The 17651-nt window shown below is 41.9% G+C and overlaps 2 protein-coding genes across 3 annotated transcripts in view; one reads left to right on the forward strand and one right to left on the reverse strand.

Moving 5' to 3' along the window:
* Positions 1-279: 279 nt before the first annotated feature.
* On the reverse strand, positions 280-14452 carry LOC310795640 (annexin A4-like). Of its 2 annotated transcripts, none has more exons than XM_083657724.1 (13): positions 14346-14452; positions 12858-12906; positions 12418-12505; positions 10747-10841; positions 9442-9555; positions 7230-7320; positions 6636-6715; positions 5988-6044; positions 5781-5874; positions 3716-3811; positions 2138-2196; positions 1344-1466; positions 280-614 (listed from the first exon to the last, which is right to left on the reverse strand). In XM_083657724.1, exons 2-13 carry the CDS (start codon positions 12864-12866, stop codon positions 555-557), a joined length of 966 nt encoding a protein of 321 aa, XP_083513850.1. In that variant the 5' UTR covers positions 12867-12906; positions 14346-14452; the 3' UTR covers positions 280-554. The 2 variants fall into 2 exon arrangements, with proteins under 2 accessions (XP_083513850.1, XP_083513851.1); XM_083657725.1 differs by having other exon boundaries at positions 12858-12903; positions 14346-14414.
* Positions 14453-15691: 1239 nt separating this feature from the next.
* LOC310795310 (uncharacterized protein) overlaps positions 15692-17651 on the forward strand; it is a 51172-nt gene continuing 49212 nt past the window's right edge. The window contains exon 1 of the mRNA XM_083657361.1: positions 15692-16059. Within this exon, the coding sequence (XP_083513487.1) occupies positions 15891-16059 (169 nt within the window). The 5' untranslated portion in view covers positions 15692-15890. The remainder of the gene's footprint in view (positions 16060-17651) is intronic.

Below are 17651 nucleotides of genomic sequence, written 5' to 3' on the forward strand. Positions count from 1 at the left end.
GCTTTACTGCCGTCCAAATCACAACAGCAAGCCGTTAGCCTGATTGAATCAAATGACGCAGAGCTGACTCAACAAATGAGAAATAGCTCCTAATTACACAAATGGACTTCAGTGACTGGACAGTGATGAAAACGTCTCACTGTGACAGGATCGGGAGCCGGAGGCCAATAACATCCATCTTTTATGTTCTTAAAAGACGTGAGCTGTGTCTCCCTCTCTAACTAATACCACTAATTCAATCCTTAACGCGCGATCAATAAAACAAAACACAGGAGGGTGTAAAAGTTCACTGGCCTTTGGTTTAATCACCATTACAAACAGTCAAATAAGGCACCAGGGTCACTCGGTGAAAGGCTCAGGCCATGGAAGAAAAAAGTGCGAGATAGAAAACAATTAACTAATGTTATAAAGCAAAGCTAATCATGTTGTTAGCAAAAAACGTTTTTATTTTAGCCTACTCAATTTTACGCAATATCTGGGCAGGACTGCATCACAATATTAAATTGTGGATATAGCGCCTAAGCCTACTGGATGATGATGATGATGTGATGTTTCTACTGCTCTCCTCCACACAGCGCCAACAGGGTTTTGCCATAGTCTCCAGATGTATCTCCCTACACAAAGGAAAGAAAGATCCGTAAGACTTCAGACACCACACACTGTGACCGTTGGGTTGAACAGAAATCAGTCTCAGGGCTACTGCAGTGATATTTTCATTCAGATTTTAAGGCTTCTAGTGAAAGACGACACAATATTATTGAATAGTATGCTCCAAAAATGAAAGAATGATAATTGAAAAGTAATTTGAAAGTGTGGAACTGGATGGCACTCGGCTTGTGGTGGTCGAAGTGACAAAAACATACATTTGAAAAACTCAACAGCAATGTCTCTTTCCAGAAATCATGACCCCGGTTATTCAAGATAATCCACAAACCTTGTTGTGTGCAGTTTCATGTAGGAACTATTTTCTTTAGACCGAACTACACCCAGTACTAGTTAGTTCCTACATGAAACTGCTCACAGTCACAACTAGGTCTGTGTTATCTTGGGTAACCGGGTCATTATTTCTGGAAAGAGACATTGTATCCAGTTCCATTGTGTTGTAGAAAAGGCAGAAATATCTACGCCTGATATCTCCAAAACTCAGCAACTCACACCAAAACGAAGTAGATGGATAAATAGCACTACATGTAAGAGGAAAAACATGTAATTTTGGATTTTAGGGTGAGCTGTCCCTTTAAGGCATTACAGAAAATTAAAATTTAAATATGCCTCAAGTAGTAACGTGATACTTGTTTGCTGGAAGCTCTGATATTTTCCCCCACTAGGAGCTGCTGCCGCACCTTGATGAAGGAATGGAGAGTCTTCCCATACATCTTGAAGAACTCTGCCTTAATGTCCAGCATGTCCACCTCCGCTCTGGCAACCATTATTCTGATGAGGACACTGTCTGTGGTGCCCAGGCCCTGAGAGGACAGACACACTGTGTGTTCATACTGGACTAAATGCATGTAAATAACAACCAGTGGTTTTCATCATCATGCAAGTACTCGAGCAGATATTAGTTATTACATTCATAATACACAGACCACACAATTCATAAACATGCACATAATACATTTATGAACAAGAGAGAGATTATTCTGTAGTTTTTTATTCCGTTTTAGGGCTGCTCGATTATTTTTGACTGATATTAAGATCACGATTATTTAACGCGATCACTCATTGACTTTCGCAACATCATGCATTTATTGAAGTTGAAAAAAATGTTTTTTTTAAGTTTGAAATTTAAATATAATAATTGAACTGAAAAACAAAGAAATAAATGAAAATAAAAGTAAAAAAACAAACATAGATAAATAAATAAATAGGCTAATTAAAAAGTATACAAATTGTGTTTTATCGCTATCTTGTTTTCATAATTGTGGGAAGCCAAAATTGTAATTGAAATTAAAATGTAATTAATTGCACAGCCCTCCTCAGTTTAGTGTTATTTGTAAGAGGGTAGGGTGAAATCTGCTTTGGTATTGTATTGTATGCACTCATGCCAATAAAGACATTTATACAAGTTATTTCCCGGCCGAGCAATTTGATTGGACAAGAGGCCACTGATGACCTGAACTCAATATCCGTTTACCTTCATTGATTTGTATAATCGCTCTGCAAAGAATGCCGGCTTGTTCTTCACACATTTCACTGCAAAAAAAGGAAGACAAAAACAGTGTAAAACAACACACTGTAAAACAATACATTTAATTGAGTAATGTGCTCACATCCGAGGAACCGCCCATGTTGAGCAGTTTGGACAGAAAGTGAGAGAGGCAAGACTGAGATGGTATGGACATGTGCGGAGGAGGGAGGTGGGGTACATTGGGAGGAGGATGCTGGAGATGGAGCTGCCAGGAAAGAGGAGGAGAGGAAGGCCCAAGAGGATGTTCATGGACGCAGTGAAAGAGGACATGCAGGCAGCGGGCGTGACGGAGGACGATGCAGAGGACAGAAACCGATGGAAACAGATGATCCGCTGTGGCGACCCCTGACGGGAATAGCCGAAAGAAGAAGAAGAAGAAGAGTAATGTGCTCAATCTAAAAAGCTGAAGCTCAAAATGTTTTTTTTTTTTTTACAAGTGTGCACTTACTAGACATACTAGATCTTCAATGGCCCTATGCAGCACCTCAACCTCAAACATCTGCCTCCTGTTACTTTGAAATTAGATTTGAAGTGTCTGCGGGTTCCTGTTTTATTTTGGCGACATCTGCCAAGTGGTCACTGCTGTGGTGCGTCTGTGCTGCACCTCCTAGAGCAGAGGTTCTCAAAAGTTTTTCAGCCAAGGACCCCTTACAAGATAGAAAATATACCGGGGACCCCCCTCATTCTGATTTGTGATTTTTGGCTAAGCTTAATTGTTTCCACGGTAACGTGCTTGACTTTTCAATTGATAGGTTTGTTAGATTAGAATGTACTCCATTAACCATTTTAGATATAAAGCATAAAATATTTGCATTGAACTATGAAGCCTTTGGGGGGGAAAAAGTTTGTATTTTTATTTTCCTGAAAACTTTTCGCGGACCCCCTTGCAAAGTGCCACGGACGCCCATTTGAGAACCACTGTCCTAGAGATCACGTGACACCTTTCTGGTTGGATTCTTTTCTGCTGATGAATTTGAGTTTCTGTAGGTGGCGCCATTTTCTTTGTCTGCTGCGTGTTCAACTACAGAGTTTTTCTTCTATTCATTCTACACAATCTGCTCCCAGAAACACGAATCTCAGCTCTATCAGACACCGGGGGTTAAAATAGGTTGAACCACTATTCACTATCAATCAGCAATACAGTGTATCAAAACAGTCATATATTTATAGGAAACAGATTATGAACACAGATTAGAAGAGACAGACCTATTGTATATTTATAGGAAACAGATTATGAACACAGATTAGAAGAGACAGACCTATTGTATATTTATAGGAAACAGATTATGAACACAGATTAGAAGAGACACACCTATTGTATATTTATAGGAAACAGATTATGAACACAGATTAGAAGAGACATACCTATTGTATATTTATAGGAAACAGATTATGAACACAGATTAGAAGAGACACACCTATTGTATATTTATAGGAAACAGATTATGAACACAGATTAGAAGAGACATACCTATTGTATATTTATAGGAAACAGATTATGAACACAGATTAGAAGAGACATACCTATTGCCAAGAAGGCAGCCTCCACAGATCCAGACATCTCCCTCTTAATGCTGTCCTCGATGTCTCTTCCAGAAATCTTCTGGTACTCCGCAAACACTGAAGGAGAGGGGAAAGCATTGACTTTTCATAGGGGAGATAGAATACTTTGATCACAGCCTCCTGTGTGTGTGTGTGTGTGTGTGTGTGTGTGTGTGTGTGTGTGTGTGTGCATGCATGCTCTGAGAAGAAGACGTGGGATTATGGCAAGGTATGGCACTCACCATACTCCCTTAACAAGCAACAATTTACGCGGGAGTCTCCCGATTTTTAACCCCTTCTCCTGCTATGCTCCCGATTGGTAATTGATCCCGCTAATCTCCCAATTTGTAGGATATGTGTCGTGGTACCTGGCAACCCAACCCAGAGGCAGTGCCGAGTGACGCACGGTGCCTAACTGTGTCACTGCACTCGCTCAAGCTCTCGGTGGAGGACCGCAGTCAATCACGTCCCAAGAATGATGTTGAACTGGAATTAGTATCCGAATTTAAATGCCTAGGTGTGATATTAGACCCCACACTGACCTTTAAGAACCAGGTTAAAAAGGTTGCTAACTCGGTAAAATTCAACCTGCTCAACTTCAAACACATTAGACACAGCATGTCTGTAGGTTCTGCCAGGACATTCTTACATGCTATGATATTTTCTCACCTGGACTACTGTGTGACCAGCTGGTCTCTCACGTGCACGTCCACACTCAAACCACTTGAGTCACTCTATAAGAGAGCACTAAAAGTATTTGATAAAAAAAACCCCGCTGCTACCACTATTGTAACATCCTGGTCAAACACAACTTATTAAGTTTCAATAAATTAATTTCCTTTAAATATGCGTGCACCGTTTTCAAGGTACTAAATGGCCTTGCCCCTCCCCCGCTAAATGAGTACATCAATCAGAGACCTGTATCTGGATCCACAACCAGAACCACCAGAGCCTCAATTAGAGGCGATTCCGTACAGGCGCACCATCTTTGGCCAGACAGTTCTGTCTGTCAAGGGTGGCAAACTCTGGAACACAATTCCATCGGCCATAAGGGAGTGTCCAACACTAGGCATGTTTAAGGGTCAAGTGAAGAGATGGCTGAAGTCCACTCAACTATGTACACATCACTAGGGTATAGAACAGTATGTTTATACTGTATGGATATGTGTGTTGTATCTCTGTATTTTTTTATTTTTTTATCATATCTGTTTGAGTAAGTCTTCTATGTAGATCTTACTTTTTAGCTGTATGTTGATCCCAAACTCAGGTTTTAGTATCAGACTGTATATTCCTCTATACTTTGCACTTTTCACTTAGCTATGTAGAGCTCTAACTCAGGTTCTCAGTAACTGATTGTATTTCTCTGCATACTTGCACTTTGCATTGTGTTTACATTTTAAATATGTTTTGTTGCACTATGTTACTTTTTACCCCTATCAGGACTATTTCTCTGCATACTTGCACTTTGTATTGTGTTTACATTTTAAATATGTTTTTGTTGCACTATGTTACTTTTTACCCCTATCAGGACTCTAAGCCTGTATCATCTGGCAGGGGGACTAACAATGGAAATCAGTCTTGTGACTGCAATTGTCGTGCATTTACATTTTTTTTAAAATGTTCATTAATGTACACCTGTCCCCTATCGAACAAATAAATGAATTGAAATTGAAATTGAAAGAAGAAGAGATGTGCTGCCAAATTTCAGTGCGAGACCTTCCTGTTTCGAACCGCTAGCCACATTAAGAGAAATACCACACATTTTGTTTCGCAAGCTATGGGTTTTGCAGGGGATTACCCCGCCGAGGGGACGTGCCAAGAGGAGGTCAACGAGGGCAGGTTGAACCGACGAATGAAAAACACCGCCAATGTCTTCTAAATTACTTCTGTAGCAAATTAATGTTTGACTTAAGTGTAAGGAAAAGGGAGTAAAGGGAAGTACATTCTCCTGATTCACAGCACTAGTTTATGACAATTTACGATTTATTGATGTCATTTTTTTAAACAGATCAGATCATTATCTTTGTGTATATGTAATAAAAAATACCTCGTAGCAGATGTTGATGGTTCCTCACACAGAGCACAGTGAGGAACTTCACCTCATCTGTTCCCCAACGAGCCTCTCCAGCTTCATAGATGTCCTACAACAAGCACAGCAAAAATAAATACATAAATATAAAAAATAAATGAAAATGTTCAGATTGGGAAGCCTAACCAAAACAGAGTATACTTCCATCCAGACATCTGTCCTTACCTTGGCATCTTGCACAGCCTGGGCCTCATCCACTTTGGTGCTTTCATCCCGCCCAGCCTGATGAGTAGAAACAGCAGCAGTTTTACAAAACAGCTAGTACAGTATGTGTCAAAATAAAACACAAAACAGCTAGTACAGTATCAAGGATCAAGGATCAAGGAAACTTTATTGTCATATGCAGCAAGCTACAATGAAATTTAAAAGCCTCGACCCATGACTTTGCTGTACAGTAGAAAAAAATAGAATACGTATGTCAAAATAAAACAAAACAGCTAGTATAGTATGTGTCAAAATAAAACACAAAACAGCTAGTACAGTATGTCAAAATAAAACAAGGCATTTAAGCAAAGCAAGTGATCTTTGACACTCAACAAAAAACTTTCATTTCCTCCAAAAGTCACCCTGTATGACTTTTCACACATTACCTTGCGCAACAAAAAAACATGAAATGATGAACAATGTTTTCCCAGCAGGGACATTTGACCTAAATAAAACAGTGACTACTTATTTAAAGCTGTATGTTGCTTTGATCAGAATTTTAGACTTTTCTCCTGACATTTCTACAATCTCCTTTCCACTTTAGTGTTTGAATGATGGAAAATGTCAAGGTGGGTGAGAAAGAAAGGTTGTGGGTTGATGTTTGCTTACCGTAGTTAAAGAGACCAAAACTCTCTGAAGCATTCCAGATGTGTCCCCACAGATATCATCTTCCAGGCTGTTCCCAGTCTCTATCATGAATAAGATCATACAAAAAGTTAAAATTTAAAAAGTTAAAAAATAAAAAAAAATAAAGCATGGAGTCCAAAAACTATTCCGGTAAGTCAGAAGTTAGAAATCACAAGTTTCTAGCAGATTTGAAAAAGTTTAAATATTATCTATATTAACTATGCAAAGACTGCTATATCTGTAAATGTGTGATATCACACAAGCAATGCACCATAAGAAGCTATTTACTCCCAGCTGACAGACGAAGCCATTTAAAAAGACCACTTGAAACTACTTAATGAACGTTGTCATTGCATGCATAGAGAAACAAATGAGCGTACACTCTCTCATAGAGAGCACTCTGGCCTTTATGAATAATTTATAGCGTGCATTGTTTTCAAATTGTAGGTTTCATTGTATCTCCAAACAAAGAAAAGAGGCGCAGAAACTGATACACAATATCAGATATCATACACACACATATCATGACCCAATTGGAAAAACGCTCGTTTGTTCTATAAAAATGAACTCCGTTACCTTTCTTATAGAAGGCACAGATCGTTTTAATTTCATCGTTTGACCTTGTAGCGAGAATATCGATCAGACAGGCCTCTTCTGTTCCAGCACCCTGAGAACAAGATAAGATATTAAGATATTAAGACACTGGACACATGAGATACAGTCAAGTCAGGACTTGGGGTGATATATCGCTGTTATCCAATAATGATCTATCGGTTTCTTTTTTCTTTTCTTTTCTTGTCTTTCTTTTCTTTTCTTTTTCTTCATTTAGAAATATGCTATATGCTTAGCTTAGGACCTCCCCACCCCCTCTTGTATGATCTGCTCATGATGGGGGAGGACTCTGTATCAGCCCTCCAGGCTTCCCTTCTCCCCCAGGACTACCCACTGTTTTCTGTATTTGTTTGTTTCTTTTCTTTTCTGATGTGCTAAATAAAATAAAATAAAAGACAACACGTTTTGATATTAATCAGTTTATAAATGTTATAACATAGCAATAAGGTTCTCAACATGGGGCCCGGAGACCAGCCGGGATCCTTGAGGGGGTTCCAGGGGGTCCCCCGCAATTAATTAATTAATTAATTATTTGTTTAATTTCACCACTAGTAGTTAACACAATTAGATTAATTAGAATAATGACTATTTTGATCACAGTTTCACGGTTATCTCTGACTACCATACAGATAGTCATGGAAACCTGGACAAAACTGTATCTAAAATAATGATATTCTCAGATTTTGGTTTCGAGAGACGAAATCTCATCAAATGGGGGTCCGTGGCCTTACGTGTACTAAATTGGGTCGTTGATATATAAAAAAGTTTGAGAATCACTGCATTAAACTTAAGTCAATGAGTATTTAACGCACCATATAGAGAGCCAAAGTGAAACGTCACTTCCTGCTTTCTCCCTGTACCAGCGCTGCGAAAAATATGAATGGTGGTAGACGTTAGGTTACTTTTTTGATCCCGTTTGAATTGTGCCACGGGGTGGCAACGCAAATTTTTTCAATTTAAAATGTAACTTTGCATGTCAAGAAAGTCAGTTTGTCGCCAAACTGTTGCACTAATAGTTATAAATCAGAAAGACTACATACACTAAGTGACGTCACTTTCTCTACCGGCAAAGCTGAAGACCGGCGACATGCCACGAGCTTCCACGAGCGATGTAGTAGTTTATACGAAACTAACCCCTACGTTTCAGTTTGACGACAAACTGTGACTTTCTTGACATGCAAAGTTATGTTTTAAATTGACAAAATTAGCGTTGGCACCCCGTGGCACAATTCAAACGGGATCAAAAAAGTAACCTTATTCTCCGTCCACCGCCATTCATATTTTTCGCAGTGCTGGTACAGGGAGAAAGCAGGAAATTACAGTTCACTTTGGCTCTCTATACATAAAAGCAAATGTAAACAGGTGGGTGAACAGCGACAGCACTGCAGGCAACAGCAGTAGACTGACAGCCTGCACACACAGCGAGCTAAACGTGAGTACGTGTCATTCAAAGGCTTGACATTAACCTGTGTTTAGGTTGACTGGTTCACCGGTAAAGGCGTGCGGGTTACATAGTCTGATCAGCTGATGACAGCCAGCTTCGAGTTTCCTGCCTGAACTTAATGTGTTAGTCATTTAATCAACAAAGTGACTATAAAACAACATAAATTAGTAGCCTGGTAAACCAGCCCGTCACGTGAACTCACATTTCATTTGGTTCTGCGTGACGGTCTGGCCCCAACTCTTCACCCAGTCCTTAGCAGGGGCGGGAGCATGGGCGGGCGTAGTTGCCTTGACAGACAACTCCTTCAGCCAATCAGCGTCGGATCCAGTCAAACCCAAATCCACTCGGGAGAATGGCAAAAACATGTTTTCCGCCGAGAAACTCTGCGGTTGCGGCGATACTCCTGTACTTGTTTAATTGTTGTTATTGAGTCTATTTCTGCAATAACGGCACTTTATGGCTGTTTAAACTAGACAAACGCTGACATTACTCCTCGAGACGATCAGGCAAGGAGGCGGCCATTATTGTTTTGTTAGTGCAGTGCTAGTGGCGTTCCTGATTGGCCAACTTGCGCTGTCAATCACAGCGCAGTCGCTGATTGGCTCTTCCGCTCTTCCGCTTCTGCTAAACACCCTCCCAGGCTTAAGGGCCAGACCGTCACGCAGAACCAAATGAAATGTGGGTTCACGTGACGGGCTGGTTTTACCAGGCTAATAAATTAGCAGCTCTGACCTGGATAGCGTTTCTCAGCTCGTAGGTGTCATAGACCGGCGCCAGCATCAGCAGACCCAGAGCCACCTTCCCAAAGTTCCCACTCAGCTCTGAGTTCAGCTCCTCAGCCAGGTCCTGCAGGCAGACCCAGAGCAGATGGCTCAACGGGACAGACAAACAGCACAACAGGGGAGAATCTACGTGCTATTGAATCCATTAAGTACTTAATAAAGAATGTCATGCATGTGGAGTATGTTGGATGCCGAAGCAAGTTAATCATCATGGTGTTGTGTGGGATTTCATGTGTTTCCAGGGGAACATAAGTTATGACATCAGACATTCCAGGCACCACCAGACTGCCGGCTCCACTAGAGGGTGTGGTTGCAGTGGACACACAATTCCCTGCCCCCCCCCCCCCACACCCCATTTGCGCCAAGTCCGGCCCCTTACTGTAGGTTTAGTCATGGGGAGTGATGATTGGTTGGGTTTAGGCATGAGGGTTAGGGCGATTGGTTATGGCTACGGTAAAATATCAGGGTAAGCCAATCAGAGGCAGAGTAGGGCGGGACTTGGCGCAATAGGGGTGGCTGGACACAGTGCTGTGTACAGAGAGAGGCTCTTCTGTATACCCTTCCATACGACCATGTCTGGACCGCGTGCAGCATGACTCACTCTTTCTGACGAGGAGATCCCACCGCACCCGTGACCTTTGCCCCTGCTCTGTGGCGTCCTTGTTCACCTGTTCTACCTTTCACTTAACTTTATCGACAACTTTGCGTGCGCAGCGCACTGGGCTGGTCGTTATCTCACCATCTCAGTAGAATAAACATGCCAGAACCTCCCTTGTCGTTCCCACTGTTCTATCTTTCACTTAACTTTATCGACAACTTTGCGTGCGCAGCGCACTGGGCTGGTCGTTATCTCACTATCTCCGTAGAATAAACATGGCAGAACCTCCCTTTTGGTTAGTATATTGAACCAGATTAGCAGCAGGCAATAAAGAAACGGACGTTCTGTAGCATACTTAGGTGGTTTCAGCATAGCCTTTTTATACAATGGGACGCTTCTTCTTCCGAGGATCACAAGGCCATCTCTCTGTCTCGCTCTTTGTTTACACGTAGTATATATTTCTGCTTTCGAGTTAATGGTTAACTCTCACACGATCGGGAGAGTGTTGTAATACAACCAAAACCAAAAAAAGAAGAAGAAGGAAACAGAAGTACTGAGATAGATAGCTGACACATCTAATCATAAACTGACAACTTCAAATAGTGAAACTTCAGAGTTTCCTGTTTTTGTGTAGAGCGCTGCGAAAGTTACTCTCACCTTCCCCACTGCGGTTTTAAACGCCTCCTTGATGCGCTGCCTCTGGGCGATGGTGCGGTGGGCGAGGACCTCAATGATGCCGCCCTCGTTGGTGCCTGCAAAGAAATATCATCATAACCAGCTCCCATCACCACCGCTATGAACCGATTATCACTCACAGTCAAGCTCCCAAAACTGCGTGGATTGTGTATTCCTGTTCTTGGAAACTCAATGAGGTTTCAGCAAAAGTGAAAATGTTTCAGACAAAGAATCAGGCACTAGTAGTAATGAGATGACGCCAAACACACAGCTGTTTGTCAGCAGCACTGGTATAAAAAACATCTGTTTGCAAATGCAGCCAAAACGAGTGTCAGGAGGACATGATTACACTCGCCTGGTGTCAGGAGGAGATGATTACACTCCCCTAACAGCATCAACATTCCTCGCCAAAAATTTGCTGGCTGAGAAAAACTGCGGTCGTTCGATACTTCTGCAAAGTTTATGAGGACGTTTTCATTTTCAATGTTTATTTGAATAGGGACAGATACATAGACATAGAATGATTTAAACGATAATAGTCCGATGTCACATGTCATAACACTCATAGCATGAGCTAATTAGTTTATTACTTTTGCATGATCAGCAGCATCACAGATTAATTTCCTATACCCCATATAAAGGAGAGAGGAGAAAGTTTATGTGGTAATGTTTCAGAGTGAGGGAAAGTGATCACAGTGGGCGGGAGAACTTCACTTGACAGACAACTCCTTCAGCCAATCAGAGTCGCCTGAAACTCCGCTGGTGCAGACTCATCTTCTTGTTTAATTGTTATTATTGAGTCCATTTCTGCAATAACTGCACTTACAGCGGTGTTCACTCTACTAGTGTTAACGTTACCGCTCGTTGCTTCAGGGGGACGCCGTTACGGTTTTGCGAGCGGCATCCCCGATTGGCCGGTTACATTGACCATTTACATTTACATTAACCAGCTCAGTGGCCTTGTGGTCTGAGTGTCCGCCCTGAGACTGGGAGGTCGTGAGTTCGATCCCCGGCCGAGTCATACCAAAGACTATAAAAATGGGATCCATTTGCCTACCTGCTTGGCACTCAGCATCAAAGGGTTGGAATTGGGGGGGTTAGATCACCAAATGATTCACGAGCGCGGCGCACGCTGCCGCTCACCGCTCCCCCAGGGGATGGGTCAAATGCGGAGAACAAATTTCACACATTGTGTGACAATCAGTGGGACTTTACTTTACCTTTATTGTAAACTACAGCGCAGGTCCCTGATTGGCCCGGGGGGGCGGGTGGAAGTTCAGACTGATCCGTGGCGTGAAACAGAATGTGAGGTCACGTGATCAGTACGTAAGTCTAAAGTGCAAGGACACGCCCACAGTGCAAGGACACGCCCAGCAGAATGAATAAGGTGGTATCATGAAAGCAGACATGTTTGAATGTTGTCATGGCAACACCAGCCTGAGAAACACACAATTTGGTTTTGAAACTTTCCGGGAGAGGAGGGAACCCCCGAGAGAAGAAGAAGAGCCACATTTTTTCCGTGGTAGCAGCAGCATGTACTGTAGCCTTAATGACAGCAGCATGTACTGTAGCCTTAATGACGGCTGTAAAACATCACTTTGGCTCAAAAAGAAAAAGAAGGGTTTCTGGACAGCAGCTGCTGGATCAACTCACCAGCTCCCTTCATCGCATCTCGAAGCTTCTTCACGTCCTCTTCTGCGTTGAAGCCGGCCGCCTCGGTCACAGCTCCACGGTTTCCAATCTGATCGAAAGATAATCAATTTCGAAATCACAAAAAGTCATAGCCTTTCACAATCTAAAAATGAACAAGACGTAACGCTCACAATCACATGCTGCAGAAAATCTGCTTCTATGAAATTCATGTGTAGTAAAGTGTCACATCAAGTTAAACAAAGTTTGAGAGCTGTTGAATATATTTTTGAGGCTTTCATTTTGATGCAAATCTGGATTAATCCAATAAGAAGATAATTTCCACACGAAAACAAAGTCAAACTAGTCAAACTAGTCATGCAAATTAATTTTACATGACCATTCCCTCCCACTCCTTTCACCATGCACACACACAGGTGGTGGTAACTAGGGAAGAGACTCACCGCTGCCATAGTAAACAGAGTGTGGGGTTCCAAGCTTCAGATGATGCTGCTGCAAGAGAAGAAACAGCAACTAATAATATATATTTCAACGCACAATCAGTCACACTCTGCAGACCAGGTTGGTCTGATCATCATCACTAGTCAAGTTTCAAAAGCACAGGAGAACTGGACTGCAGCTTCAAGATGAGGGAAACTCAGTCTCTGTTTTTGAATTGGCGCCCATATCAATATTGTATGGAATTCATCTTCTGTGAAAGGATTCCCTCGCACATAATTTGGACACGGGCTCTCTGGTGTGTCCGTCGTCGGGGCAGGTGTCCAGGAAGCCAATCTCATTAAGCTGCCCCATTGGAAAGCACACCTGTAATTACTGTCGTTGTCCGGCCTGTAGATATTAACTTACCCATTGAGACACTCGTCATACATCTGCCAATATCCAGCCAGTAGAGAAAAACATCAACAAGACCAATATATGTTTTATAAGTTGTAATGCTGGAGAAGCTGTGTGTGGATCTAGCCCTGACCTTTGTGAATTAACAGTTTCCCACGATTTACATTTAGCCTTTAATTGCTAATTGATCAGATACAAGATACAAGAAGGAGGCAACAGTCCTGAGTTGACAACAAAAACAAATCAAGTAGCCTACAGCAACCTATACACTTAGTCTGTGTACAGACCACACCTGAGTGCCTTGTGGTGTAAATACAGCGGGGGGAGTCCTACACAAACCTGTCACTGAAGAAGTGGCTCCTATTGCTAGAACACAGGTAGTGTCAATATGTGAAAGCCTCTAAAGAAAAAGAAATTGCTTATTTACTCAGGTAAATGCAAATACAGGTAGCCTATAGGATATAGCCTACCTAATAGCGTATTCAAAATGTATTCAAAATGTATATGCGTTTGCCTGTAGGCTGTGTATGGCAAATATTCTGTTTGACTGAATTATTTGCTATTAATGCACACATTCCATATTTTAGTGCTTTGCTTGCACCTGTGTTTACCCTGCCTTTTCGACACAAAATTCCCCCGTGAAAGTAACTGGTAAGGATGCATCATTTACATATTTAGGCGCCTTTCTACTGCTTTTCTTCAAAGCAATACTGCATCAATCAATCAATCAATCAATCAATCAATCAATCAAATCAATTTCTTTGGAATTTGATAGTAAAAAAGAAAATAAATTTAAAGAAAAGAACGCTAACACAGTGTTGTTCTCTTTTCATTCAGTGACACTGTACAACAATTATAGTTAGCCTACTACAACTACAAATGATCAAAGTACAAAAAAGACCAAACAAACTGGAAACAAAGCCGTTGCAGAGCGAAGTTAGCATGAACTCCATGAAGTTCAGTGGGGCACACCCTTCAGACGAGCCGCCGGGCGGTGAGCTCGATCCGCTGCCAAATATTTTCGACAAAACACTAACAGACAGTAAACGCATCCAAATGATGACGGATCACAAAGTGAGCGGTGTGTGTGAGCTTACCTGTCTGAGAGACGATCTGTCGTAGGCTACCTGAGCACTGAAAGATGTGGGAGAGTGTCGATACAACAGGAAATCAACGCTATAAGAATAACGGCTTGGTTACATATGTCCCACCCATTGGTCCCACCCCTCGGATGCCTCTTTTTCTTTTTTTTTCTTTTTTTATAGAGAGCCAAAGTCACGCCCACTTCCCGTTTAGGCATACGGACCAAGCGATTTCATGCACAAATTAATTTTCCCCAAAACATTTCAGAAAATACGTATACAAATAGTAGAATAGTAGAATCAGGAGAGACCACAAAACATTTCACTCAGACCAAAACAAAATATTGTTTTACTTTTTTACGTTTTGGTCCGAATTAAATGTTCTATGGCCTCTCCTGTTTCTAAATAATAGCTGAATCGTCTGGTCTGACCAAGCAAAATTATTTTATAAGCATTTTACGAAATGTCTATGGGAAATACATGGCAGATGAAAATGTCTTGGTGCACATGCCTAACCCGGAAGTTGGCCTGACTTTGGCTCTCAGCCTCCTCCACACACACACGTACGCACCACTGGTACGCACACACACGCACACACACACACACACACACACACACACACACACACACACACACACACACACACACACACACACGGGGGGGGGGGGGGGAGGCTGCAGTTGCGTTTTCAACTACATTACCCATAATTCCAGTCGCCCGTTAACAGCAACAGCTAGGATGTTGCGATATCGCTGGCAGCCAAAGATTGCTGTGGTTGCAGAGAATAGGTTGGGTAGAAATCTGTTTCTCATATTTTAGTAGCTAGATGTCAAATCGCATGCCTCTACATTTGCAGCGACAACAACTGCAATATAATTCAGGTTCAATTTCCCGTCGATCTTGCGGTTATTTGTGTCGCAAAGAAACTAGCTTGCGCTAATGCGTTTAGCTATCAAAAAAATCTTAGTTTTATTGTAAATGGAAACAATTAGATAGACAGCTATGTTGCTATTAGCTGCTTGCTTCAGCTAACTGAGGATGGGAAATTATCTTCGGGTGTCTCACAAGTTGCACAGTGAACCCGACGCATTTGAAGATATATCTGCAGAGGATAACCTGGATAACCTTACACGAAATGTCATAGCGCGTAAGTAGCTAGCACTTAGCTAGCTAGCTAGCTTGATAATGGCTGGAAGAGATGGAGAAGGACCTAATGTTATCATCAGCAGCAGCCATCCATGAGCAGCTGGATAGGTAAAGAAATCCGTCCTCCGGAGATGCTAACGTTAGCCTTCTAGATGGTGTAAATCACTTATATAACAGCTAGCCACAATCGTTCTGCTACTCGCCTGTCTTGCCAAGCAAATGGGACATTTGCCACAGAAAATCTGGGTTGTCTCAACATCATCAAGTGACAGACATCACTGGATGTTTTGAATCTGAAAAAAATAGACTCGCATATCTTAGGTTAGGTTACATTCTGACCTGGATTATCCATTAGTGCGATTTAGTGCACTGGAAACAACCACACACACATACGTGTGTCAGTGAGTCGAGAACATGAGAAAGTTCTTTGATTCTTCTCGTCGGGAGTTGGTCAGCTCCGGGCCCGGTTCTGGAGGGGGCGGGCATGGGAGCACTGGATCCGGCCATGCAGGTGGAAACCTCATTGGACGAGCCTTTACAATCGGGCGGCACCAAGTCACTGTTGAGGAGATCGTTGCCGAAGGTGAGAAGGAGACCCATGGAGTAGATGATCCTACAAATGTTGCATGCATGTTGTTGAAGCAAGAATGATGTAGTGTCGTGCATTGCTCAAGCCAGGAGGATATGCCACACTGACATGCCAGTGTCGATAGAGTGATACAACCTTATTCTCCTCATTCTCATTACCACCAATCCCCACTGGAGTGATGGCTCTTACATGAGTGGAAATCAGAGAGGTGTCTCATTCTGTGTTCTCACCTTACACAACAGTTTTCCTGTTGGTTATTTTAAGGTTCAGAAGTGTGATCTGGGAGATGGAGACATACCTGCAGGCACCTGACAGTTCTGTTGTTGTCGGGGCAGGTACTGAATTTGGCAATCCAAATGACTCATACAGCTAAGAATGAAGGAGTAGTGCAGACAGATGTTACATAATTCATGTTTAAGTGTCTAATCTCATTTTAAGACAGTGAGATGGAACACCTGATTTATGATGCTGGAGGGCCTCTGAAGCCTATAGTGATATCTCCGGTCTTGTGCTTTTTTCCCCCCCCGGCTGGTCATTTTAGAACCAATTTCATTGATAATGTCAAAACTCCCATGGCAATCTTTCAATCTTTCATCATCATCATCATCATAATCTAGGCTTTGATGTTTTGCTTTCTGGAGTATGAGTAGGTAAAACAGTTTCCCGTTTAACAACCAGTGACAGTCCCTCATGGTTTTGTGCATACACAGTATGGTGTGTTTTCTAAAGCAATTTTTTTTTAATGATAAAATTCTAAATGAATATTGCAGTGTCTGCAATCGCATCATGCTCCCAACTATGTTGCTGTATAGATCAAGTCGGATTCCTGAAATGTATTGATAATATTGATAATAACTTATTAATAAGTTAGGCTACAATAATTTTCTCCAGTTTTTCTTGACCTCAAAGAGATTGTTATTTATGGCCATTTACGGCCACTGTGTCAAAGGACACAGCAAAACAAGGTTTTCCGCACCAATGCTCTGTTAGTCATTAATGTTAGAAGGACAGTCAGAAGTGGTCGACGTGTCCTTACGCCACCTTTATATTTGCATCAGAAGCTGCTGCAGAGCTGCAGACCTGTGTAGATGTCTTCTGCACTCTTATAGTGCCACGATGTCATGCAACACCCCATAAAAGTGTCGAGATATATAAGCCACAGAGTCTCCCTGAAATTCACTCACTGGTGAATCTGCTAAATGAATTGTCTAAGCTATAGCAGATGGTTAGTCCTAAATGTAGGCCTCAGTGTAAACCCTGCAGCAATTGACATTACTAATACATAATGCTATAAGGCTACACATTTGGAAAATAATTAGAGTTGGTCCTGGTGGTCCATATGCCTGTACTGTGTGGCCTAAGAATTACAATGATGGACACAAACTACTAGAGTTGTTGAACTAGTTGGATGTCAAAAATCGGCATGCTAATGCTAGAGGGATGTTACATTTTCAAAATCATGACGCAACAAGAACGCTTCTGAGAAGACTAGTAATGTTGAACTTTCACCTCACTCTTCTAAATTGTTTGGATTGATACTGTATGATTGGTAAGAAGGTTGTGGTGTGTTTTTCCCCCTCAGGCAC

This window comes from Poromitra crassiceps, assembly GCF_964638095.1.
Source record: "Poromitra crassiceps genome assembly, chromosome: 21".
Classification (NCBI taxonomy): Eukaryota; Metazoa; Chordata; class Actinopteri; order Beryciformes; family Melamphaidae; genus Poromitra; species Poromitra crassiceps.